Below are 21,653 nucleotides of genomic sequence, written 5' to 3' on the forward strand. Positions count from 1 at the left end.
TGAGCAAAATATTTGAATGGTCTTGCAACTATTTAGGCCTTTTAATATATAAGAACTGAAAGTTCTGTGTTTTTAACAATATTTCAAGTTCACTAAAACCTGGCTGGAAATATTAGATGAAAAAAAACTCAAAAGTTTTATTTTTCAACATGAATATTTGATAATATAACCTGTTGTAATAAACAGTAGTTTATAGGCCTATTTCCTTTTAGTAAGAAGTAATGAATTTATAGGTTTACATTTTACTTCTTATACTTCAAATATTCACTCCAAACTTTTTCTTGACTGAGACATGCTGAATTCTTCATTTATCATTTGCAATGAATTTCAAGTTGCATTGTTGGTAATTTTTCTTATAATTTTTTCTTTATCAGTTTAATCTATTATGTTCTGCAAAGCTGCTTCTTCACACCTAAATGGTTATAAGAAACGTGTATAAGGGATTTTATGCAGTATCCTTAATTTATTCTCTTAGGTAAGGAGAGATCTCCACAAAAGTATCATACTTAGAGGGAAAATGTGCTGAATGCAATATAAAGCTTGAAGCATCAGAATCGGTACTCGGTATCGGTCGATCACCATGACAAGGAATTAGTACTTACTATCGGCTGCATAAATCCTGATCAAAGCATCCCTAGTTTCTGTTTTTCGTTTTCGTTGCTTGAACCAGTTCAGATCTCTAGTTAGAGTACATCAGTATTGCATTAAATAAAAAAATGTATATTATTAAATAAAACAGCTAAATTATATTAAATGATAAGTTTCTATATTCTATCTCCCCTGAGTAACTTATTTTAATGCAAAGCATACAGCTCTGGAACTTTCTGGAATCACAAAATGTACTATGATGAATTCATTTAGCATGCAGTTGTGGTTTCTAATCCTGGGCACACTCGATTTTTAATGTAGTTTGTCAGACTATACAAACATGATCCCTATGTCACACTGTAAGATCTCAGCTGTCATAACATCAAACTGTTAAGATCTGAGAGTCAAGAAGGGTCAGAAACAACTGCTGAAGACTTGTCAGAAAATCAAAGTCAATAAAAGTCACAAAAAATATACCAGAATTTTAAACTAAACTCAACTAAAACACCTTCTGGAACAGATTTTATGTCAAAAGACGTATATAGAGCCTTCCAGGAAGATTGTTAGTTTTTGAACAGAGCAACAGTGTTTAGCTTTAAACATGTCTTGTGTATATTGACAATTTGATGCTGCTGTTCTCTTCAGAGCTTGATACTTGACACTTATTTTATTATTTTTTTCTTACAGTACAATTCAATTATTCTGCCTCCTGAAGCAATTCTTATGCTGATCCTGCAGTATTTAAACCTTTAACGATTTAGTTACCCGAACTGAAATTTTTAGGCCCTGTTTAGACATGGTAACAAGTGTCTATCCAATGACAAGTGAACAAAACTTTTAAAGTCCAAAACAGATTTGATCAGATGCCTTAGTGTGGTCAAAATGCATTCAAACAGCCATAAAATACCATCTACTCTCCGTCAGCTAATTCTTAAATATTACAAGATTAGCATGCAAGTCAGATTAATGAGTATGTTTGCTTTGATGATGAAAAAATTTAAAAAGCAAAATGGTAAAACCCCTTATATAAACGAGTATTTAGTGACCTGAAATACCCCCTCTGCCACAAAGGGCAGAAGTTCAACACTAAATAAACCCACCAGGGACCGTCCTCACCCAAACCCAAAGCTTTAAATAAGCTTGTTATCACTGCCTGCTGATCTTGAGCAGGATGATTCCTTCAGCTCTTCAGAGGAGTGTTTACTCATGCTCACAGGAGAGGCATTCAGCTAGAGCTGGCACAGATCTGCCTCTCAGCACCCTCCACATTTTTTTTTTAGCTAGGAGTTTTTTTATTCTTCCCTTCTTTTGCTATATAAAAGTCTTAATCTTCAAATGATCTTTCAAAGGTTTGTGCCCCTGGTCTGGTCGGAGTGCAGCCTTACCCTGGTGGTGGTGGCAAACATGTATTTGTCACGTAGCTGGAAACTGTCCACTTTCTCCAGGATAATGCGTCGGTTTTGCTCGCTCTGGAAGAAGTCTGTGCTGGTGAGGATGCTGGAGTCTCCCTGGGGCTCGTGGCGCTGGACAAACACTGTGGTGGGGTTGTCGTACGGCTCTACACCCCTAGGGGGACAGAAAGACACATTTGTGAGAAGTAATAAATAATGTTGATAATTTTAAATATTTAGGTGTGTAACTATTGACTCTAATTTAAATACAAAACCCATTAAGAATGTTTCCAAAGGTGCTAAAGCAAGCCAGAGGATTTATAGAAGCATCAGGCATCAGTTACGGCTGCTGCTAAACTTTTTATGAACACAATGATGTTCCCTCATTTATCTTGTTGCGCTACAAGCTGGTCCAACACAAACATCACAACATTAAAACCAATGTATATCATCTATAAATAAGCTGTAAAAACTTTAGCTAAAAAGCCAAGGAGTTATCACTACTGTAACTATATTGAACAACTCAACTTACTAACATTCAACAGTTTTTTTATTTTAAGCTGATGTGTGTTTAATGTACAAAATATTTAATGATCTTGCACCACTACCTCTTAAACAATGTGTGATTGTCTGCAAGGACAATATAAGACAGACTAGGCCATCGGTTAAAGGTGATTGTTCAGTTAAATCCAAGAGTACTGTTTTTGGACAATCATTTTCAGTCAGAGCAGCAGTAAGATGGAATAAAATACCAGTCCATATTGGAAAGAGTGCCACTTTTAACAATTTAAAAACTGTCCTCAAAGTTTGGCATAAAAAAAATCAAATTAGCAGCCACTGATTTGATTTCATTTGATTGACTATGATTTATTGTATGTATTATACTGTGCGTGTATAATGTACTATTGTTTTTTTTTTAAATTATTAAACTTGTTACAACTTCCTGCCCAGGGACTACAGATGTAAATTAGCTTTATAGGTAACTCTGCACAACATTTCATGTTGTATATTCTCTCTGTATAAAAAAATTTAATAAATAAATAAAATGAAATATAAGTTTTTGAGTGTGGTTTTCAGAAAACAACCACTGCCATCTTTATGTGTTACTAATAAACACTCCACCTCTGTTCTAAATGCTTGTGGTGAATAATTGCTATTTGGAGGTAAATGATTACACTATTTTCCATAATCTACACACAACATGACATTGTGACACATGGTAAGAATAGGAAATGTTTCTATTTCTGCGACTTTGTGGTTGAACAACAGCATAAACATCTATGACAATAAACACCACAGGTTAGAGATGCGTTATTAATCGAAATCCAATCGTGATTTGAAACGTTGCGATTAGCTAATCGCAAGAGACTGCAATATATATTTATATATATATATATATATATATATATATATATATATATATATATATATATATATATATATATATATATATATATATATATATATATATATATATATCGAAGTGTGTGTGTGTGTGTGTGTGTGTGTGTGTGTGTGTGTGTGTATTATATAATTTCCCCCCAACCAGAGCAAATGGGTGACTGCAGTCTGTGTGTGTGAGTCTTACTAGCCAACTGAGCGAGCTCACTTTTGTTCTGCCCAATAATAAAAACAAAAAAACAAACAAACAAACAAATAAAACAGACAGGAAAGCGCAGACAAAAAAAAGTGCCTAAAAGTCAACTGAAAGCATTGCCAGTGACAATCAATCTAGTAGCAAACAATGGCAAAGTACAATTCAGAGTTGTTTGCAGCTGTTACGCCATATGAAAAAAACATCATGAAGGCATCAGGAGATAACTAACGCCATAACTCACCACCGTTTGTTCTAGATAAAAAGTAGTGGTTAATTTCTAAATGTTTAAAAACAAATTTGATATAATGTTGGAGTAAGTTAATATAGTTTTGGTTCCTTTTTTTACTATTCAGAATATTGAAATGAAGCTTGACTACAAAATAAAATTGCAAATCACATAAAAATCTGTTTCCATTTAAAAAATACCCTAAAATAAATTAATTAAATAAAATAAACAAATAAATAAATAAACAAACAAAATCGCAATTACATATTTTTCCTAAATTGCACAGCCCTACCTCAGGTGCTTATTATGTGTTTTATTTATTGTTAAATGCTACCAATGTGCGTTTGAATTACATTTTGCGTCACATTTATAGCCATACTAAAAAGCTTCAACAGATTGTTTGACTATAAATGAACAGTTTAAACACAAATGTTATAATTGTGACTAACAAACATAAACCAACATCAGTCACTCAGCTTGTACCTTTAATAATTTTAATGAGCTTTAACATTAATGAATAATATTATAAACCTGTCCATTTCCTTGGGAGCACAGAAGAACATTCTGCACTTCTGAATGTCTGTATTTAAATGTCGAATCTGGTGCAGACGACCAGATTGTAAAGCAAAACTTGCACAAAGCATGCACACATTTGCCAAACATTAAAGGAAACACTGGGTTTTGACACATTTTATTCAAAATGCCCTTATAGAATTGCTTTCTCTGATTTAATATATAGTACATGTACTATATTTGGGACATTTTTTAAAAGTAGAAATTGTTATAAATGCTGAAAAAGTGGGATAGTTTTCCTACACATATATTTCATACACTGGCTTGTTTGGAGCGGGACTTGTGGAGCTGCTCTTAAGGGTTTGAACTGTCAGCAGTGAAATTTAAACCACCCTGATCTGAACTTCAACTTTGAAATCTGGACTTTACTAGAACTATGTTAAGCTGCTGAAAAATCTGCATTGTAAAAGGAGATATATAAATAAACATGAATTGAATTGAATATAAGCAGCACAACACTTTTAGACATTAATAACAATTAAAAAATGACATATTATGATTATTTCCGAATAATAGTGTGACTGAAGTAATGTTACTGAAAAATTGACCCAACCAAACAGAAATAAGCAGTTTTAAAATGTATTCAAACAGATTTAAATCTAGTAATTACCGTTTTACCATACTTTTGATCAAATAAATGCAGTTTATGTGAGAATAACACTTCTATAAATATCTGCAATCCCATTGGTTGATCCCAAATGCAGTCAAACAATAGCTTAATGAAGTTGAGACATTTTTAAAGCTCGGTTGGTAAAAAAAATAACTGCAGCAATAAACTTTTTTGGATTGCATTTCCTAATGACACGCAATGTGCAACACTGCAAAAACGGCACACTGCCTCTACAGCATGATCAATAGTTACTTTCGCTTCCCGAGTCAATCCAGGCAACTTTACACATCACACTTACACTGAAGCAAAGAGGCAAACAAATTTCCTCCCGCATGATGTTACTGGTAAATTATTCAGGGTGCGTGTGGGAGATCAAGACTACAGACAGGCAGTAAAAGACAGCAATTTCTCTCTCTCTCCAAACTGGACCATCGGATTGACTCACATCCTCAGTAAACACACAGTGCTGCTGCTTGTTGAGACTGGCTCTTAAATGGGCAAGCTGGAGGATAAAGGGATTATTTTGCAGGGGAACAAACACACAAACCTCACCGTTTGCTTTCTATTTCACAATTGGGAGTTTAACATGTCCAGCGGCGGGTGAGAGATGGATGAAAGAAGGCTTACAGCTCTTTTAAGCAGCCCTGCCGCTAAGCCTTTGGGTTTGTCTAGATTAAAACCGAAAACCAATTGACGGTTTGGAGAACACAGTCAGAAAACTACACAACTCACACCCAAAAAACACACAAACATACATACTAAAGGTCTGTTTGTTGATCCTTGAAACAGCAGTCAAGCTGCTTGAACAGACGTCCTAATTACTTCTGAGTGACACATTAAAAATTTAAATATTGTGTTAATACTTACACAAATACACATCCCCAACGTGTTTTATTAGTGACATAATACTATTAGAAGTATGGCTATTAAATCACACAATTTATTTAAGTGATGTTCAAATTATACAATGTTTTTTTTTAATAGGAATTCTTTATAAATTTGCACAAAACAGAAAAACAAACAGTCTACAACAACAAATCAAATACAAACAAACAAAAAAAAATAACCCTAACACTTATTTCCCCTTTGTGGCTTTAACAGAAAAGAAATATAGCTATCAGCCTGCAAACATCAAGGTGTCTTACAAACGCACAGCAAGTGTATGCATAAGGCTGGTTTAAACATCTGCGTCAAGTGATCATTTTTTCTAAACGCTACCTTAATGAACAAGTAGCCAAAACTCACTCATTCAGTGGTAGGAACTGCCGGACATGCAATATCAATCATAAGGTAAACACAAAAACAAGTTTCCATTTAGAGCTACTAAAGAAACTATGAGTTTGCGCGGCTCTCTGTCCCACCTGCACTGGTCACAGCAACCAAACTGGCCAATTACAGAGCTTGCACTACACATCGTTAAGATGTGTAGTAAAAGTTTTTGAGAGGTGCGCATCAGCATCAGCCACAGCGAGGGCTATGCGACCACGCGAAGGCTTCACGGAAGCATATGTGTGCACTTGATGCAGAAGTATAAATCAGCCTATAGGGAGCATACACAATACCATTACAGAAGTAAAAAAAAAAAATTTAAGAAAACAAAAAAAAAATGTATAAAGAAAAATACAAAAAGCTATATGATATACATAAAAAGCGAACCATTCAATGTATAATGGCAGGAATGTTCTGTATTTCTTTCTTACAAGCATGCCAATTGTGGTTAAAGACTGGTTTTTGCTTCTGTAACGAGCGATCGCTGTGACCCGCGGCACCTGCCTTGCACGTAGACATGCGTTTATACTTATGAGTGCTGTTTGTGTTGCTCTGCAATAACACTTCTGAAACACTAGTTGTCAGTAGGTTATGTTTTTCAGTGTTGCGTTTCTTCGCTGGTGTTTTGTTTTTTCTAAACGCTACTTTAATGTACAAGTAGCTAAAACTCGCTCATTCTGAGGCCGGAAACGGCGGACATGCAACAACTTTAATCACAAAGTGAACACAAAACATCTGGAGCTCCTTTATGGGACTCAACACTTGTAAACGCGCTCCATCAGGCTCACGGCTCTCAACACAGCAACCAACCCGACCAATCACAGAGCTTGTGCTACACGTTGTTGCGATGTGTAGTTACAATTTTTGAGAAGTGCACCTCAGAGTCAGCCACAGCGAGTGCTATGCGACGTTTGTGATTGATGCAGAAGTATAAATCAGCATAATGTGAAGGTATTAAGGTATTACATAAATTAAAGAAAAAGTTAAACATTAATTTTAATTAACATTAATATTTAAACATTTGATGTTTTAATATATATAAAGTTTATCAAGAAAACGTTTATTTGATAATGGATATTAAAAAAAAGATATATTCCTGTGATTCTGAATTTGAATATCCTTTCCACAGTTTTCATGATCTTTCAAAAATATGTAGGTGCATTTTAAAGAATCATTTTATAGTGTTGCATTTATTCTTGATTAAAAAAGATTTCATTTTGAAAATAATTGATTTGAAACAGACATTTATTGTATATTAAATGTCCTTATGGTCACTTCTTATCTATTTAATGAACAAAAAAAAAACGCTAACATATATAAAAACGCATTTGATACTGTGGTACATCAATTTTAGGGCTGTAATGATACATGATATGAAACCAAAATCGATACGATTTCTACGATCTACGATCCGGTGTCGCTATGTGATACGGGAGAATCGCGACACACCCCGTGACTACCTTTCCAATAACGTTACGCGTGCCTGCAAAAGTTGAGTTAGTTGACGAAGAATGTGAGGAAACACTTTTTTTTTCGTTCAACATTACGAGCACTGCTCCGTTTAAGCCCCCGCAATATGCGTTCACGGAGCTCTTAGTAAAGGACCATCTGAATGTGTCTGTTGTTATCGCTTGACAACAGACAACGGCAGAAGCATGGCCAATGCTGTCAAAGCGGACGGATTTTCACCACATATACGATGCTTTGCTCACACCGGATGGGCGTTCAACAGATGCCCCGACTCCTCTGCAGAATAAGAAAAGTTGTCAAGTTTTTTCACTGCAATGTTGACATGATGGTGTTTCTGAAGAATTTTCAACTCCGTTAAATCAAACGAGTTTGGTTTTCTTGAGAGAAATAAGTTGTTTATTTGTTAAATGTTTACTTGATTTGTGGTTTGCAGCACAGGCATTAAGCCTCAGTTACCTCAGTGTGAAACAGTAGCCAAGGTAAGTGAATTATAACAGCACAAACTTTTCTGTAACCGTGCTGTGCGCTTTCTGTTTAACCCCTTGGGAGTTACGTGCTGACTGACAGGTGCGCGATGCGTGAGGCCACGATACACGACCAAGCTTTTAGTTAAGATGAACACAGCTTCTATAGTTATACTTTATTTAGAGATAAAGGTATATGGCTCTGTATATAATCACTCTATCTTGCCGGAGTTTATAGCCGTTTCGCTTTACTTCAGGATGCATTAATGCCGCTCTGAAGGTCTAATCGCTGTTTTAAGTTATTCAGAGCTGTATGAATGTACAAATCTTGAATATCACAATAGTATTAGATATTAAAATTGTAACAACACAGACAGCAACACTTTTGCACAATCGATACCCAGCTGATTCAGTCCTTTCATAAGAGGACCGCGCTTCTTCTCTTCTCCTTGTCAACATAAAGTCAGTGAGGTGCGCCTTGTTTTCGGCCCCTTGTTCAACTGCAAGACATACTTAACTTTCGGGACGATAACGTATAACCCGTGCCTACAGACACATTTGCCAAAGAAGCAAATGGAAGAAGAATTTTTCTGTTTGATACAGATGTGTTGATGCTAAACCAGCGCTTATGTTGACCTGGATCTGTGTAATAAACGCAACAAATTGGCTTTACTTTTTATTTTACAGCTTATAAAGCATGTATGCACATTAATGCAATATCATATTTAAACAACAAAACTGTTTACAAAAAGTCAACATATGCGCGTGTTGTGTCTTTTCATCACGCAGCGCGCACTTGAACCGCGAGGGAGAGAGAGGAAACCATATACCAGGACATAATCTTTAAAATAATGATTTCTTTAAAAAAATGTAAAAAGGTTTTGTGATTATAATAATAACAGAAGGGCATTAAATAAAGACATATTTTCTATGGAGCAAGCAATTTAAGGAACTCAGCTATTTTTATTTGACGGAAGAAAAAAACATATGATTGGAAAAACAGCCTATGCCGGTTATTAAAAAGAATCAGTCAGTATTTTCGTTTTGTAATATAAATTAATTATTTAAGTGAAAATAATTTATGTCAGTCCTACTTATTTTATTCATTTTATTCATGTCGTATTGTTCTATTATTTATATGCTAGCATTTAAAAATAAATCAGTATTTTAAAATGCAATATTTATTGTGTCAGACACAAAAAAGGCACGTCAATTTGTTTAATATAAAATTAATAGTAATCTGACCAGTTAACCGTTAATAACCGATTAATGAGCGGCAGTTGTCGGTTAGCAAAATTAACAGAAATGAGCATCCCTAGTAGCTATTTAATTTACTTTTTCTATGTAAGTGAACTTGATTGAAAAAGAATTTTCAACATGCTTGAACCACAATGGAGTTTAGTTCTGTTTGGCTTTTCAACAGTATTTTGTTACAAAGAAAACAGAAGTGATATAGCTTTGGCTATTTATTTATTTTATATATGGTTATTTATATTGTTAATAATTTGCATAGTTAATATTGTTCTTTGATGTTCAGTTTATAAAGATTTTTCAAATGTTATTTAATAAAAAATAGTTTTAAAAATCTTTTTTTCTCACCCCCCAAGAAAAAAAAAATCGTGATACGAACCGAATCGTGGGACAAAAATCGTGATACGAACTGAATCGTGGGTTTGGTGTATCGTTACAGCCCTAATCAATTTGCAATGCATTTACATATATTGTAATAATTATATTGTTCTAGATTATAATTGGTATATTACTACAATAATGATGGCATAAAGGGTGGTAAACTGGTAATGTGGTGAGTTTTAATAAATTATTACTTTATTTAAAACTAAAAACAGATGAAATTAACACAAAATCTAATAATCAGTCAACAACTAGTGTGATATGGATATATTATGAATCCCATAAAATAAATGGAACCTGATGATATTTTAATGTCTCCTCAGTCCTCACAAAAACAAAAAGCACAAAATCTAAGCAGCTGTGTGAAACGGGCATGTTCTTCAGATAAATATACGCTCTGAGGGCACAGAATGGAAGGGTTATCAGCGCATGCAGTGATGGTGTGGACGTGGAATCATTTGTGTTGGCCATTGCAGTGGGCAGCTAATGTTATCTCCACAGCCACTGACTGCCACTCCAGCAGATGAAATGGGCCACGGCTGGCAGACAAAATCAATTATTAATACGGCAGCAGTCTGAGTCTCATCAGAGAAACATCCACAACCCACTGTTTCACAATCAAGTAGCCCGTCTGGACTCCAGAGGACACCCTGCCTTTACCATACCTATACAGCGCAATCTACTGACACCTAAAAATAAAACAAGAAAAGGCAGCAGTGAAAAATATGTTTAATGTTTAACCTTTTGATCTATTGCTCAAAATATGAAAGAAAAACCTCATTGAGAACAAACGATTTTAAACACAACGGTTATATGAAAAAAAACTGTTAGTTTGCTTCTCCAAGAGAAATCTTCTTTTACTTTCCAAAAACAAAAACTTTAATGAAAGTGTTGAAAGTTATTTATAAAAATTATTTTTGTAGGTGTTTCCCTATACCTATTTTTGAATGTCTCTGCTTCCAGGATCATACAATCAGCTTCAATTGTCATGAAATGTCACATTTGCATCCTTTTTTGTGTTTACTATGGTGAAATAAACATACAGAAATTTTCCTCTCTAACCTATATATTCATGACACTGACTTTGTAAAAAGGAAGACTATCATCTTTTTTTATTATTATATATGTTTATGCTACATGTGTCATGCATATACATATGTATGTATATTTGGTAACTGAGATGATCCCCCCGTTTTTTTTTTTTTTTTTTTGGGGGGGGGGGGGGGGGTATTTTTTTCTTCTTTTTATTGGTATTGTACTGTTTTTGTAAAAATATCTTCTAAAATTTTAATTAAAACAAAATACTACAAACAAAACTTTGCACAAAATATTCCAGATGGTAGATTCATTTTTTTTTCATTATTTGTCAACTTTGTTTTCATTCATTCATTCATTTTCTTGTCGGCTTAGTCCCTTTATTAATCCGGGGTCGCCACAGCGGAATGAACCGCCAACTTTTCCTGCAAGTTTTTACGCAGCGGATGCCCTTCCAGCCGCAACCCATCTCTGGGAAACATCTACACACACATTCAGACACACACTCATACACTATGGACAATTTAGCCTACCCAATTCATCTGTACCGCATGTCTTTGGACTGTGGGGGAAACCGGAGCACCTGGAGGAAACCCACGCGAAGGCAGGGAGAACATGCAAACTCCACACAGAAACGCCAACTGAGCAGAGGTTCAAACCAGCGACCCAGCGACCTTCTTGCTGTGAGGCGACAGCACTACCTACTGCGCGACTGACCCTCCTCAACTTTGTTTTGGTATATAAAATGGTGGAAAATATCAACTCTGTTATTGTTAAATATATATAAAAACTATAATTTAAACAACAATTAGTGAGAAAATTCATGTTCCCTACCATATGAACCATTTTGCATTTTTAAATTAATAATGGATTTGTTTAACTGTAATTTATACAATTGCATGCCATTCCAGTTTAAGAAAAATCTATGTAAAATACTTGAAACATACAGGCAATACTAGAACAAGTCATGTATGCAAGTGGTTTCCAATTATAGTCCTCGAGGGCCCCCACTATTCACATTTTGTATGACTACCATACTTAACGCAGTTGATTCATAGATATCCATGAACTTATCCTTGTGTGTGAAATAAGAGAGACATACAAAATATGTTGTATTCATAAGGACCAGAATTGGGAACCACTTACGTATGTTACAGTTAATGGATAAATATTTTAAAAGTGTATTTACATTGATTTTAAACCCTTTTAGCACACCTAAGTGGATGATTACACTTTTCAGCAATGATCTTCTGTTTCACAGGGGTATAAATATGAGGAAACACACAGGCCAAACCTACTCAGTCATTCAACAAAATGGGTGAAGACCAAAGAGTAGAGCTGTGTTTTGTGACAAAAGGTTAAAAAATAAATCAGAAATGCCCATTTCCAGCATCAGGGCAATAATTATAAAAATGTCAGCAAACTGGAAATGTTGTGAATCAGCCTGGAAGAGAATGTGTGTCTGTCTCCAAATGTACAGGTTATAAGAAAGGTCTGTCATTGGGTCAGAAAGTCTTTAAAACTACATTCTGACATCACCTACAACACCACAGATTGCTTTTAAAGGGTTTCAAGAAAAAGCCACTGCTCTTATCTCATCACAAAACAAGTTCAAACATGCTGAGTTAAAAATGACCAATTATGCCCCTTTCTACAAGATGTAACATAAGTCTCTGATGTCCCTGGAGTGAGTGTGAAGCTCAAAATACCCCACAAAAAAATTATTTATTAACTCCTTGAAATTTCCCCTTTTAGGCTTTGATCCAAATTAATGTCATTTTGGCGACTGTCGCTTTAAATTCAAATAAAATCCTGCTCTTTTTAAAAGAAAGCTGTGCTATAAAAGTGGGTTAGAATAGCGGCAGATTCAAAACAGGATTAAAGTTATCACTTTGAAAAACTGAAAATGTCAAAAGAAGTGCCTCAGAAGAAGGCAGTCCATGGAGACTACAGTGTACATTTGTGAATCTTAAAACTCCCTGTGTATAATCCTCTTATCTTCAGCAGGTCAAAACTCTTATGGTGGACAGCTGCTTCTCACTCAGGGCAGTTTATCCAAATGAGCGAGAAGATATCATTGTTAATGGGCGTGGCTGTCCCTCTCTGATGACAAGTACAAAGGGAGAATGCCAATCTGAGTGTTTTTACAAGTCATAAATACATGTTCTGTTAATTCAAAACATCAACTAATACAGTAAAAAGTAGTATATCGGCTTCATTATTCTAGGGTTAAGCTTCTACCCCTCAATCTCCTTTAAATGTAACAAATGTGAATCTGTAGAAGGCTCCTTGGAACATCTTTTTTGGTCATGTCCAAAACTTTTTGAGTTTGAGTGAAATTTTCAGCTTCTACTCTATAAGGCTTATTCTTGTCAGCTCGCCCATGATCCAGCAATCGCTGTTTTTGGTTGATCTGACACACTTCATGGATTCAGTCATTTTTTGCAATATCACCATATTGCCCATGCCCTCTGGCCTAGAAATATATGTATACCATTGTTAACCTTTGTATAAAACTGGAGGAACTGATTTAACAATGTTTAAAAACATTTTTATTTTTATTTTTTCCTTTTCTTTTCTGTCTTTATATTTGTTGTTACTTTTTGTATTGCTCTGTGTTGCTTTAAGGTAAAAAAAAAAAAACTATAATATTAAAAAAGTGTTTCTACAATGAGTATAAAGTGATTTTTGCCAATAGATAATGTTAAAACAGCATCTAGTGATGCTAAAATTCACCTTATACAGTTTAAAATTATACACTGTTTTACTGGACTCCTTTCAGACTGTTTAAGCTTGGGTTAAAATATACACCTTATTGTGGGAGATCGAGAATGGTGATTCAGTTCATGCTCTATGATCTTGCACAAAAATTCAGGATTTCTGGAAAGAGTTCATGAACACATGTGCTTGGTTTTAGATTTTCATAATTCATTATGCCTGGACTGTTTATAGGTGGTTGGACAAACAACGAAATAACAGATAAAAAAATAAAATCCAAAAAAAAAGTTCCAACTATTTTACTCATAATTCTTAGGAACTCGAAATCAGAAGATGCCCTTTCCCTTCAAGAATGGGCAGTAAAACTTGCTAGAGTGGCTGCATTTAAAATAATTGTCTTATAAGGAAATGGACAAGCTAAACCTCTTCTATAAAAAATGGTCCAAGCAGCATGTTTGGAAATGGAACAGTAATCAATGTGTGAGAAATATACTGATTTTGACAGGGTAAATGTGATATGCTATTGACTGAACTTACACATTAATTTAACTTATTGGATTTTATTTTAATTTCCTCTTCATTATATAGAGATGGAGGCTTTAACTGTATTTAATGGTAGCCAAGCCGGGATCTTAAAGTCGTAGTCAGGGATTAGTTTGGTTTGGGTTGGGTTTGTTAATAGGGTAAAATGTTGATACTATACAGAGTTTTATTCTGTATTTCATTCTGAAATTTGCCTGAGAATTAATAAAACTGTTAATCACTGAATTTTGATCAATAGAGGCTGACTATATTCACGCAACTGTTTAAACACCTTATAATATATTTTACATAATAGGTCCTCTTTAATATATTTTGTGCAATATTTTCTTTGTCACCAAAGATTGCAATATTAGTGAAGGGCACTGTAGATATCAGACTACTCTGTTAAAACAATATGCAAAACAAATTTGCTCTGGCATCAAGACTTTAAAGTCATTTGAGCTAAAGTAAAAAAAAAACAACATAATCATGTCTGTGATGAATTTCACTCATAATATTGTAATTAGCTCCAGTCTTTCAGTCGGATCATATCCTGTGGCATAATGTTTACGGAATAGGAGACCAACAGAGGCGCTCTGTTATTTGCTAGTCGATGCCAGAGCCTGATTGTGCAAACACCAACTTCTGGCTGCGACCCAGAGCAAGAGTTTCACATTCCTACATAAACTCCTGAACCGAGTGAGCGCTCGAGCTTCTTCAGATTACAAATGCTGATGCAAAAATCCTATACGGAGGAGCGTGGAGAGCAGGCAGTAGATTGGCATGGTGATCTTCTTGAGCTCTGTTTATGCCGTGTGTTTAGGGTAACAACAAGCTGCTAACTCACATCCTGCTCTTTTAGATAGCAATCGAAACCACAGTAATGAGCTATGTATGAAGTATCTTTGCAACGATGGGCTCAAATAACAACAAGAAAAGTGGGAATCAGAGCAGACTGCACACGGTCTGTTAGAAATCAGACGAATATGCTGATTTGCTGCTCCAGATAAAAGTCTTACTGTGCTTTCACATCAAAAGTGGCGAGAGCATCAAAGTAGCCAGAATTGATTCATTTTCAATGGGAGCCAGCAGCAAAAAGCATCATGGTCTGTCTTTGCCGGTGTGGGCATCGAGGGGAGTTGAAATCAAGTCAACATTATGGTAATGGGCTATGATGCAGTTCGGTGGAAAGCAATCAGACATCGTCGTTTCCAGGACGGCCAGAGCGAACTTAACCGCACTTGCCGCCTTCGGTGAGAACTAACAGTTAACGTTATATTTATGTTAAAAAAAACCTGTGCTAATTGTTATATTTATTTATTGTGTAACATTATAAAAGTATTTATTGCAATAATTAGATTTCTTTACAAAATTGTTAGAGCACAGCGCAAGTAGAAAATATGCTTATTACATCTACATATATATACATTAGGGATGCTCATTTCGGTTAATTTTGCTAACCGACAACCGCCGCTCATTAATCGGTTATTAACGGTTAACTGGTCAGATTACTATTAATTTTATATTAAACAAATTGACGTGCCTATTTTGTGTCTGACACATTAAATATTGCATTTTAAAATACTGATTTATTTTTATATGCTAGCATATTAATAATAGAACAATACAACAGAGCATTTTCACGAACCTGCAGTGTTTAGCACAGAAGAGCAGAATAATCTAAATAAAATGAATAAAATAAATAGGACTGCTCGAAATTATTTTCACTTAAATAATTAATTTATATTTCTAAACGAAAATACTGACTGATTCTTTTTAATAACCGGCATAGGCTGTTTTTTTTCCAATCATATGTTTTTTTCTTCCGTCAAATAAAAATAGCTGACTTCCTCGAATTGCTTGCTCCATAGAAAATATGTCTTTATTTAATGCCCCGCTGTTATTATTATAAATCACAAAACCTTTTTACATTTTTAATAGAAATCATTATTTTAAAGAATATGTCCTGATATATGGTTTCCTCTCTCCCTCGCAGTTCAAGTGTGTGCGCTGCGTGATGAAAAGACAACAACAACGCGCGCATATGTTGACTTTTTGTAAATAGTTTTATTGTTTAAATATGATATTGCATTAATGTGCATACATGCTTTATAAGCTGTAAAATAAAAGGTAATGTCTATTTGTTGCGTTTATAACGCAGATCCAGGCCAACATAAGCGCTGGTTGGGCATCAACACGTCTGTATCAAACAGAAATATTCTTCTTCCATTCTGCTTCTTTGGCAAATGTGTCTGTAGGCACGGGTTATACGTTATCGTCCCGAAAGTTAAGTATGTCTTGCAGTTGAACAAGGGGCCGAAAACAAGGCGCATCTCACTGCCTTTATGTTGACAAGGAAAAAAGAAGAGAAGAAGCGCGGTCCTCTTATGAAACGACTGAATCAGCTGGGTATCGATTGTGCATAAGTGTTGCTGTCTATGTTGTTACAATTGTAATATTTAATAATATTGTGATATTCAAAATTTTTACATTCATACAGCTCTGGATAACTTAAAACAGCTATCAGTGAAGTATTCCTGCATAGCAGCCTTTAACAAAATATGTTATTTTATTTTACCATTTTGTAAAATTATCATTCATTCATCCATTTTCCGTCGCTTAGTCCCTTTACTCATCAGGGGTCTCCAAAGTGGAATTAAATATAATTCATATATCCACAGAACAATTCACATTTACAAAGTCTAATTTGTAAATTCAGTTTACAATTTATTAATACAGCACACAATTTGTGTATTCACAACAAAAAAATCCTATTTTTTTTTTTGCCAAATGAATTGGATTTGTTTAATTATAAATGGTGCTTTGAACTTACGAATTAGATTTGTGTATTTATAAATCATGTTTTAAATTTACAAATTGGATCTTGTGCATTTTTTAATCATGTTTTGAATTTACGAATTAAATTTGTGTATTTATAAATCGTGTTTTATTTTTGTGCATTTATGAGTCGTGTGTAAAATTTACGAAATGGATTTGTATATTTACAAATTGTGTTTTAAACTTACAAATTGGATTTTATAAATGTGAATTGTGTTGTGGATGTTTCAATTATATTTTGTAAATGTATTATTTTTGAGACTAATCTGGCTCCATAACCACCAACTTATCCAGCATGTTTTACACAGCGGATGCCCTTCCAGCTGCAACCCAGAACTGGGAAACATCCATAAACTCACATTTACACACATACACTAATAGCACGTCTTTGGACTGCAGGGGGAGAACATGCAAACTCGACACAGAAATCCCAACTGACCCAGCCTCTTGCAGTGAGGCGACAGTGCTAACCACTGAGCCATCAGGTCACATACAATTATCATACAAGGCATTATTTTTAATCTTTAAATGTACATTATAAATAAATAAGTAAAATTCCTTATGCTTCACAGAATAAATATTATTATTAAATAAGTGTAGAGCTGCATTAAAAACATGTTCCAAAAATAGCATCTTGTTTCCGCTACTTGCTGGAAAACTTGCTGGTCTTAAAAAGCAACATAACCGTATTTGTCCATTGATTTAAACATAAAACCTCATACCAACACACACAAGTACAAACGTTTAACATAGACTGTGTGATAGACATTTTGAGAGAGTAATTAGCATCAACACTGTCAACCCGGCTGATCTTACCAGAAGTAGAACTTGACATGTTCCTGAATCAACACCCACGTCTCACCAAAGTCATCTGACTTCCACAGCTGCCAAAGAGACATTACAGACAGAAACAGAATACAGGATATAAGTCCTCAAGAGTCAGCAGTTTCAGGTACAATACTAAATATGTGTCATCATTTGTCATGAACCTGCTTCTAATAAAAAATTAAAGCTGATCACCTAAAATCAAAACAGGCTGCTTATAGTTCAAAAGGACAATGTCAACAAACAGCTGACAGCGCCGTGCATCTTACTGAAACTGGACACAGGATAGGCAAAAGCTGAGGCTGAAGGAAGGCATCAGTGAACATACCTGTTTGTTAGGATGAGAGCTGTCGTAACCGAGGACCAGGTTCGGCCTTTTACTGTGCAGCAGCAGGTCTGTGGGCTTGAACGGGATGGAGAAACCCTGGACGGTTTTGCAAAAGTCAAAGGTGTTCCACAGATAACTGTTTGTGGTGTCGGTAAACAGGTACTACAATGAAAAAATAGGAAATATAAGGATGCATGAATATAATTATTAAGTATATTTGAGTATAATTGGCATGCAAATGCTTTAAACAATCATATAAATCTATTTAAAACATCAATAAATTTAAATTGTATTGGTAATTAATAATAGCAAATAAAATAAAAAAATAATAATAGACTATAACGATTTTTGCTGTTCCCCACTAATACAGATGCTGCTCAGTTAAGGTTTTTGCACAAATTTCTGTATCTTTTTTGTACTCATATCCAAACAATCCATTGCAGAAAAAAACCCAAAACAATTCAGAGTCCATTCAAGCAGTGCTTTGTTCTCCTCTCTCTTCATCAAAATAGAAAAAGAAATGTTGTGTTCATCCAATACCCTGCACAGAGAGGAAGGAGAGTTCGCCTTCTTATTAAACAGCTGCGCAGAATTATCCCAAATTGCAAAGTTTATTTCAGGAAATCTACAGAATTTTGATCATTTGCTTGTGATACTTTACAAACTTCCATCCATAAACAAATCCTGAATAGAAATTGGCAGCATGTCAAAGAAATGGACACGCACACACAGACAGCAGGAGGGGAGATGTGCGCCAGCCACTAAATCCAGCATACAGCAGTCTACGGCAATGGTTCTCAACTGTCCGCCACATTCTGTCTTCATATTACAGAGTATAGACTGTCTGTCATAAAGTGCTCTGTGCTCAACACTCAAGTGATGGCATAGTTTTTCTAATTCAATTCATGTTTATTTATGTAGCGCTTTTAAAATGTAGATTGTGTCAAAGCCGCTTAACAAAGAAAATCTAGTAAAGTCCAGATTTCAGAATTGAAGTTTAGTTTAGTTTAGTTCAGCGTGGTTTAAAGAGCCCATATTATGGGTTTTTGAAAATTCCCCTCCATGTAGTGTGTAACACAGCTCTAAGTGAAGTGAAGTATCCAGCTAAGGCTTAAATCTGTTAGTGAACAGTGTTTAAAACTGTTGATTCATCTATAAAAGAGTCGACTCATAGTGCTTCAAACGAGTCGCCTTGATACCGATTCATTAGGTGTTTCGCCATGACGTACGAATGAAACCAAGTTATTCACGTGCACGCGCAAACCCGGGAGATTTCAAACCTGAGGCCCCGCCCTCTGACGCAGAAACCCAGACACACACACAAACACATACACACACACACACACACCCCCACAAACACACACACACACACACACACACACACACAAACACAAACATGCCGGTCGATTGAAGTCACACTGCAGATGGATATATTGAGTCTCTACCCAAACATGAAACCTCAGCATTATAGCCAAGCAGTTGGAAACTACTGGAAACTTCTGGAAGCTACATGCTACAAAGAATACTTCATCAGCGTTTGTTAAAGGAAGGATCAGTAAAGAGTAACTTACTGATGGACGTCAGGATGGGTTTCTTCCATTTCTCAAGTGTAAGTACGTGCGATTAAAGTTGCCTCGTTGACTCTAGCTTGCAAATGTATTTAGTTGTGATTTGTTACTTGTAACCGCGTGTACTGTATCAGGTTAACTGGCTATATTCTCTTATCGCGTGCAAAGTCACGTTAAAAACGCGACGCGTGCTGCTTTGTTAACGGAGCTCCGTGGACGAGGAGTAACGTTAGTGTGTGTGTCTGTGTGTGCGTGTGCGCGCGCTGTCGTCCGGAGGTGAGTGTGTTTGTGTGTGTGTGTGTGTGTGTGTGTGTGTGTGTGTGTGTGTGTGTGTGTGTGTGTGTGTGTGTGTGTGTGCGTTGTCGTCCGGAGCAGGGTTAAGTGCGTGTGTGTGTGTGCAATATGTGTGTGTGTGTGTCTGTGAAAAGAGCAGAGTGAGAAGCTAGGAGATCTCCTCAACTGTTTTTGGAGTTTTTGCTCAATAAAATAGTTAGTCGTCTGTATTTTCAAGTCCATAGTCTGTATTTACATTGACCCACTGGCAGCTAAAATCCACGCCTACACTATCGAGCGTGTATGAACTGTGATTACTTTTATATTGCTGATTAGCTGTTTGGCATTTCACTCTCTGACTGAAGGCAGTCGACCAATCGCGACAGACTGTCATTGGTCCAATCAGCGCAGATTAGCTTCGCGCTAAGGAGGGGTTTGGGAACAAATGAATCACTGGACGATTCATACAGGAGTCGGTGGGATAATTAGGTAAAAATAAATGCAGATTATAAGACCATGAAAGTGTTTTTTGACCTTGCATGCATATTAAACTGTTGTTGGAGACCTTTACAACCAAGATATGACCCTATTTCATGTATAATATGGGCTCTTTAAATTTTACTGAGGAAAGTTCAAACACTGAAGAGCTGTTTGGTTTTGCCTTTTGCTTGTATAGGGGCTCTGAACTGTGTCTGAAACAGTTCATCATCTTTAATTCTATAGCAATTTTACAATGTAGATTGTCAAAGCAGCTGAACACAGAAGTTCTAGTAAATTGAAACTGCTTCAGTCCAGTTGAAGTGCAGTTTAGTTTAGTTCAGTGTGGTTTATTTTTCCACTGAAAGCCCAAACAAGCAAATCCAACAATGCGCAGCTCCACAAGCCCCAAACCAAGCAAGCCAGGAGAAAAACAGCTCTCGAAACGATTTTTCAATGGAAAAAAATAAATAAATAAATAAACATAAATTAATAAACATAATAAAATAAAAAATAGAACCTGATCCGATTGTTTTATGAATGCAATTGATACCTAAGGATGAGTGTGCAAAAATTTCGGACACATTTTTTTGTGAGCTTTAACCTTTACACTGAACTATATATTCAGTATTGATTTATATTTCTTCAAATCAAATTTAATTTGAATCTATTTTAAAAAATGCATTTAGAGTTAAAAGCTAAATAAAAGTTAAAAATAAGAATTTGAAGAGATTGTTCACCCAAAAAAGAACATTTACTTACTGTCAAGCAGTGATGGAAAGAGTACTGAAGAATCATACTCAAGTTAAAGTACTATTACTTGCCTAAAAATGTAGTGCAAGCAGAGTAAAAGTATTATTTTCATGTGTAGTAACGATGTCAACGGCATTGATATTTTGTTGATTTTAGGTTGTGTTGGAAAGTGACCAAAATCCAATCATCTTAAACCAACGTCATATTGACGTCAAATACTGACATTTATTTGTCAGGTATGGCAACCAAAATCCAACATCTGATAGACATCTTAGTGGTAACATCCACACAACATTAAGCTGTATTATCATTAGGAGTTTATATTTGGTTGTTTTAGGTTGGACGTTTCTGACGTCAACCTGATTTTCATTTTTAAATGAAATCCAATGTCCCCACAGCGTTGGGGTACAACCTCAATCTGACATCATGTTGACGTCTTGTGCCTGCTAGGTGTTTAAGGCCATTTTATTTTTTTTAAGGTCATCTTACAGTAAAC

At 35.3% G+C, this 21,653-nt stretch overlaps 1 protein-coding gene across 4 annotated transcripts in view; it reads right to left on the reverse strand.

Moving 5' to 3' along the window:
- Positions 1-21,653, reverse strand: part of sorl1 (sortilin-related receptor, L(DLR class) A repeats containing) — a 129,185-nt gene that overhangs the window by 79,410 nt on the left and 28,122 nt on the right. For all 4 annotated transcript variants that reach the window (XR_012390822.1, XM_073923655.1, XM_068213715.1 and 1 more), the window contains exons 4-6: positions 18,087-18,248; positions 17,750-17,817; positions 1,974-2,154 (exon numbers count right to left, since the gene is read on the reverse strand). Coding sequence is in view for 3 of the 4 variants with exons in the window: in XM_073923655.1 (XP_073779756.1) it covers positions 1,974-2,154; positions 17,750-17,817; positions 18,087-18,248 (411 nt within the window). In the remaining variant the exon portion in view is untranslated. The remainder of the gene's footprint in view (positions 1-1,973; positions 2,155-17,749; positions 17,818-18,086; positions 18,249-21,653) is intronic.

Source organism: Danio rerio, chromosome 15 (assembly GCF_049306965.1).
Source record: "Danio rerio strain Tuebingen ecotype United States chromosome 15, GRCz12tu, whole genome shotgun sequence".
Lineage (NCBI taxonomy): Eukaryota > Metazoa > Chordata > Actinopteri > Cypriniformes > Danionidae > Danio > Danio rerio.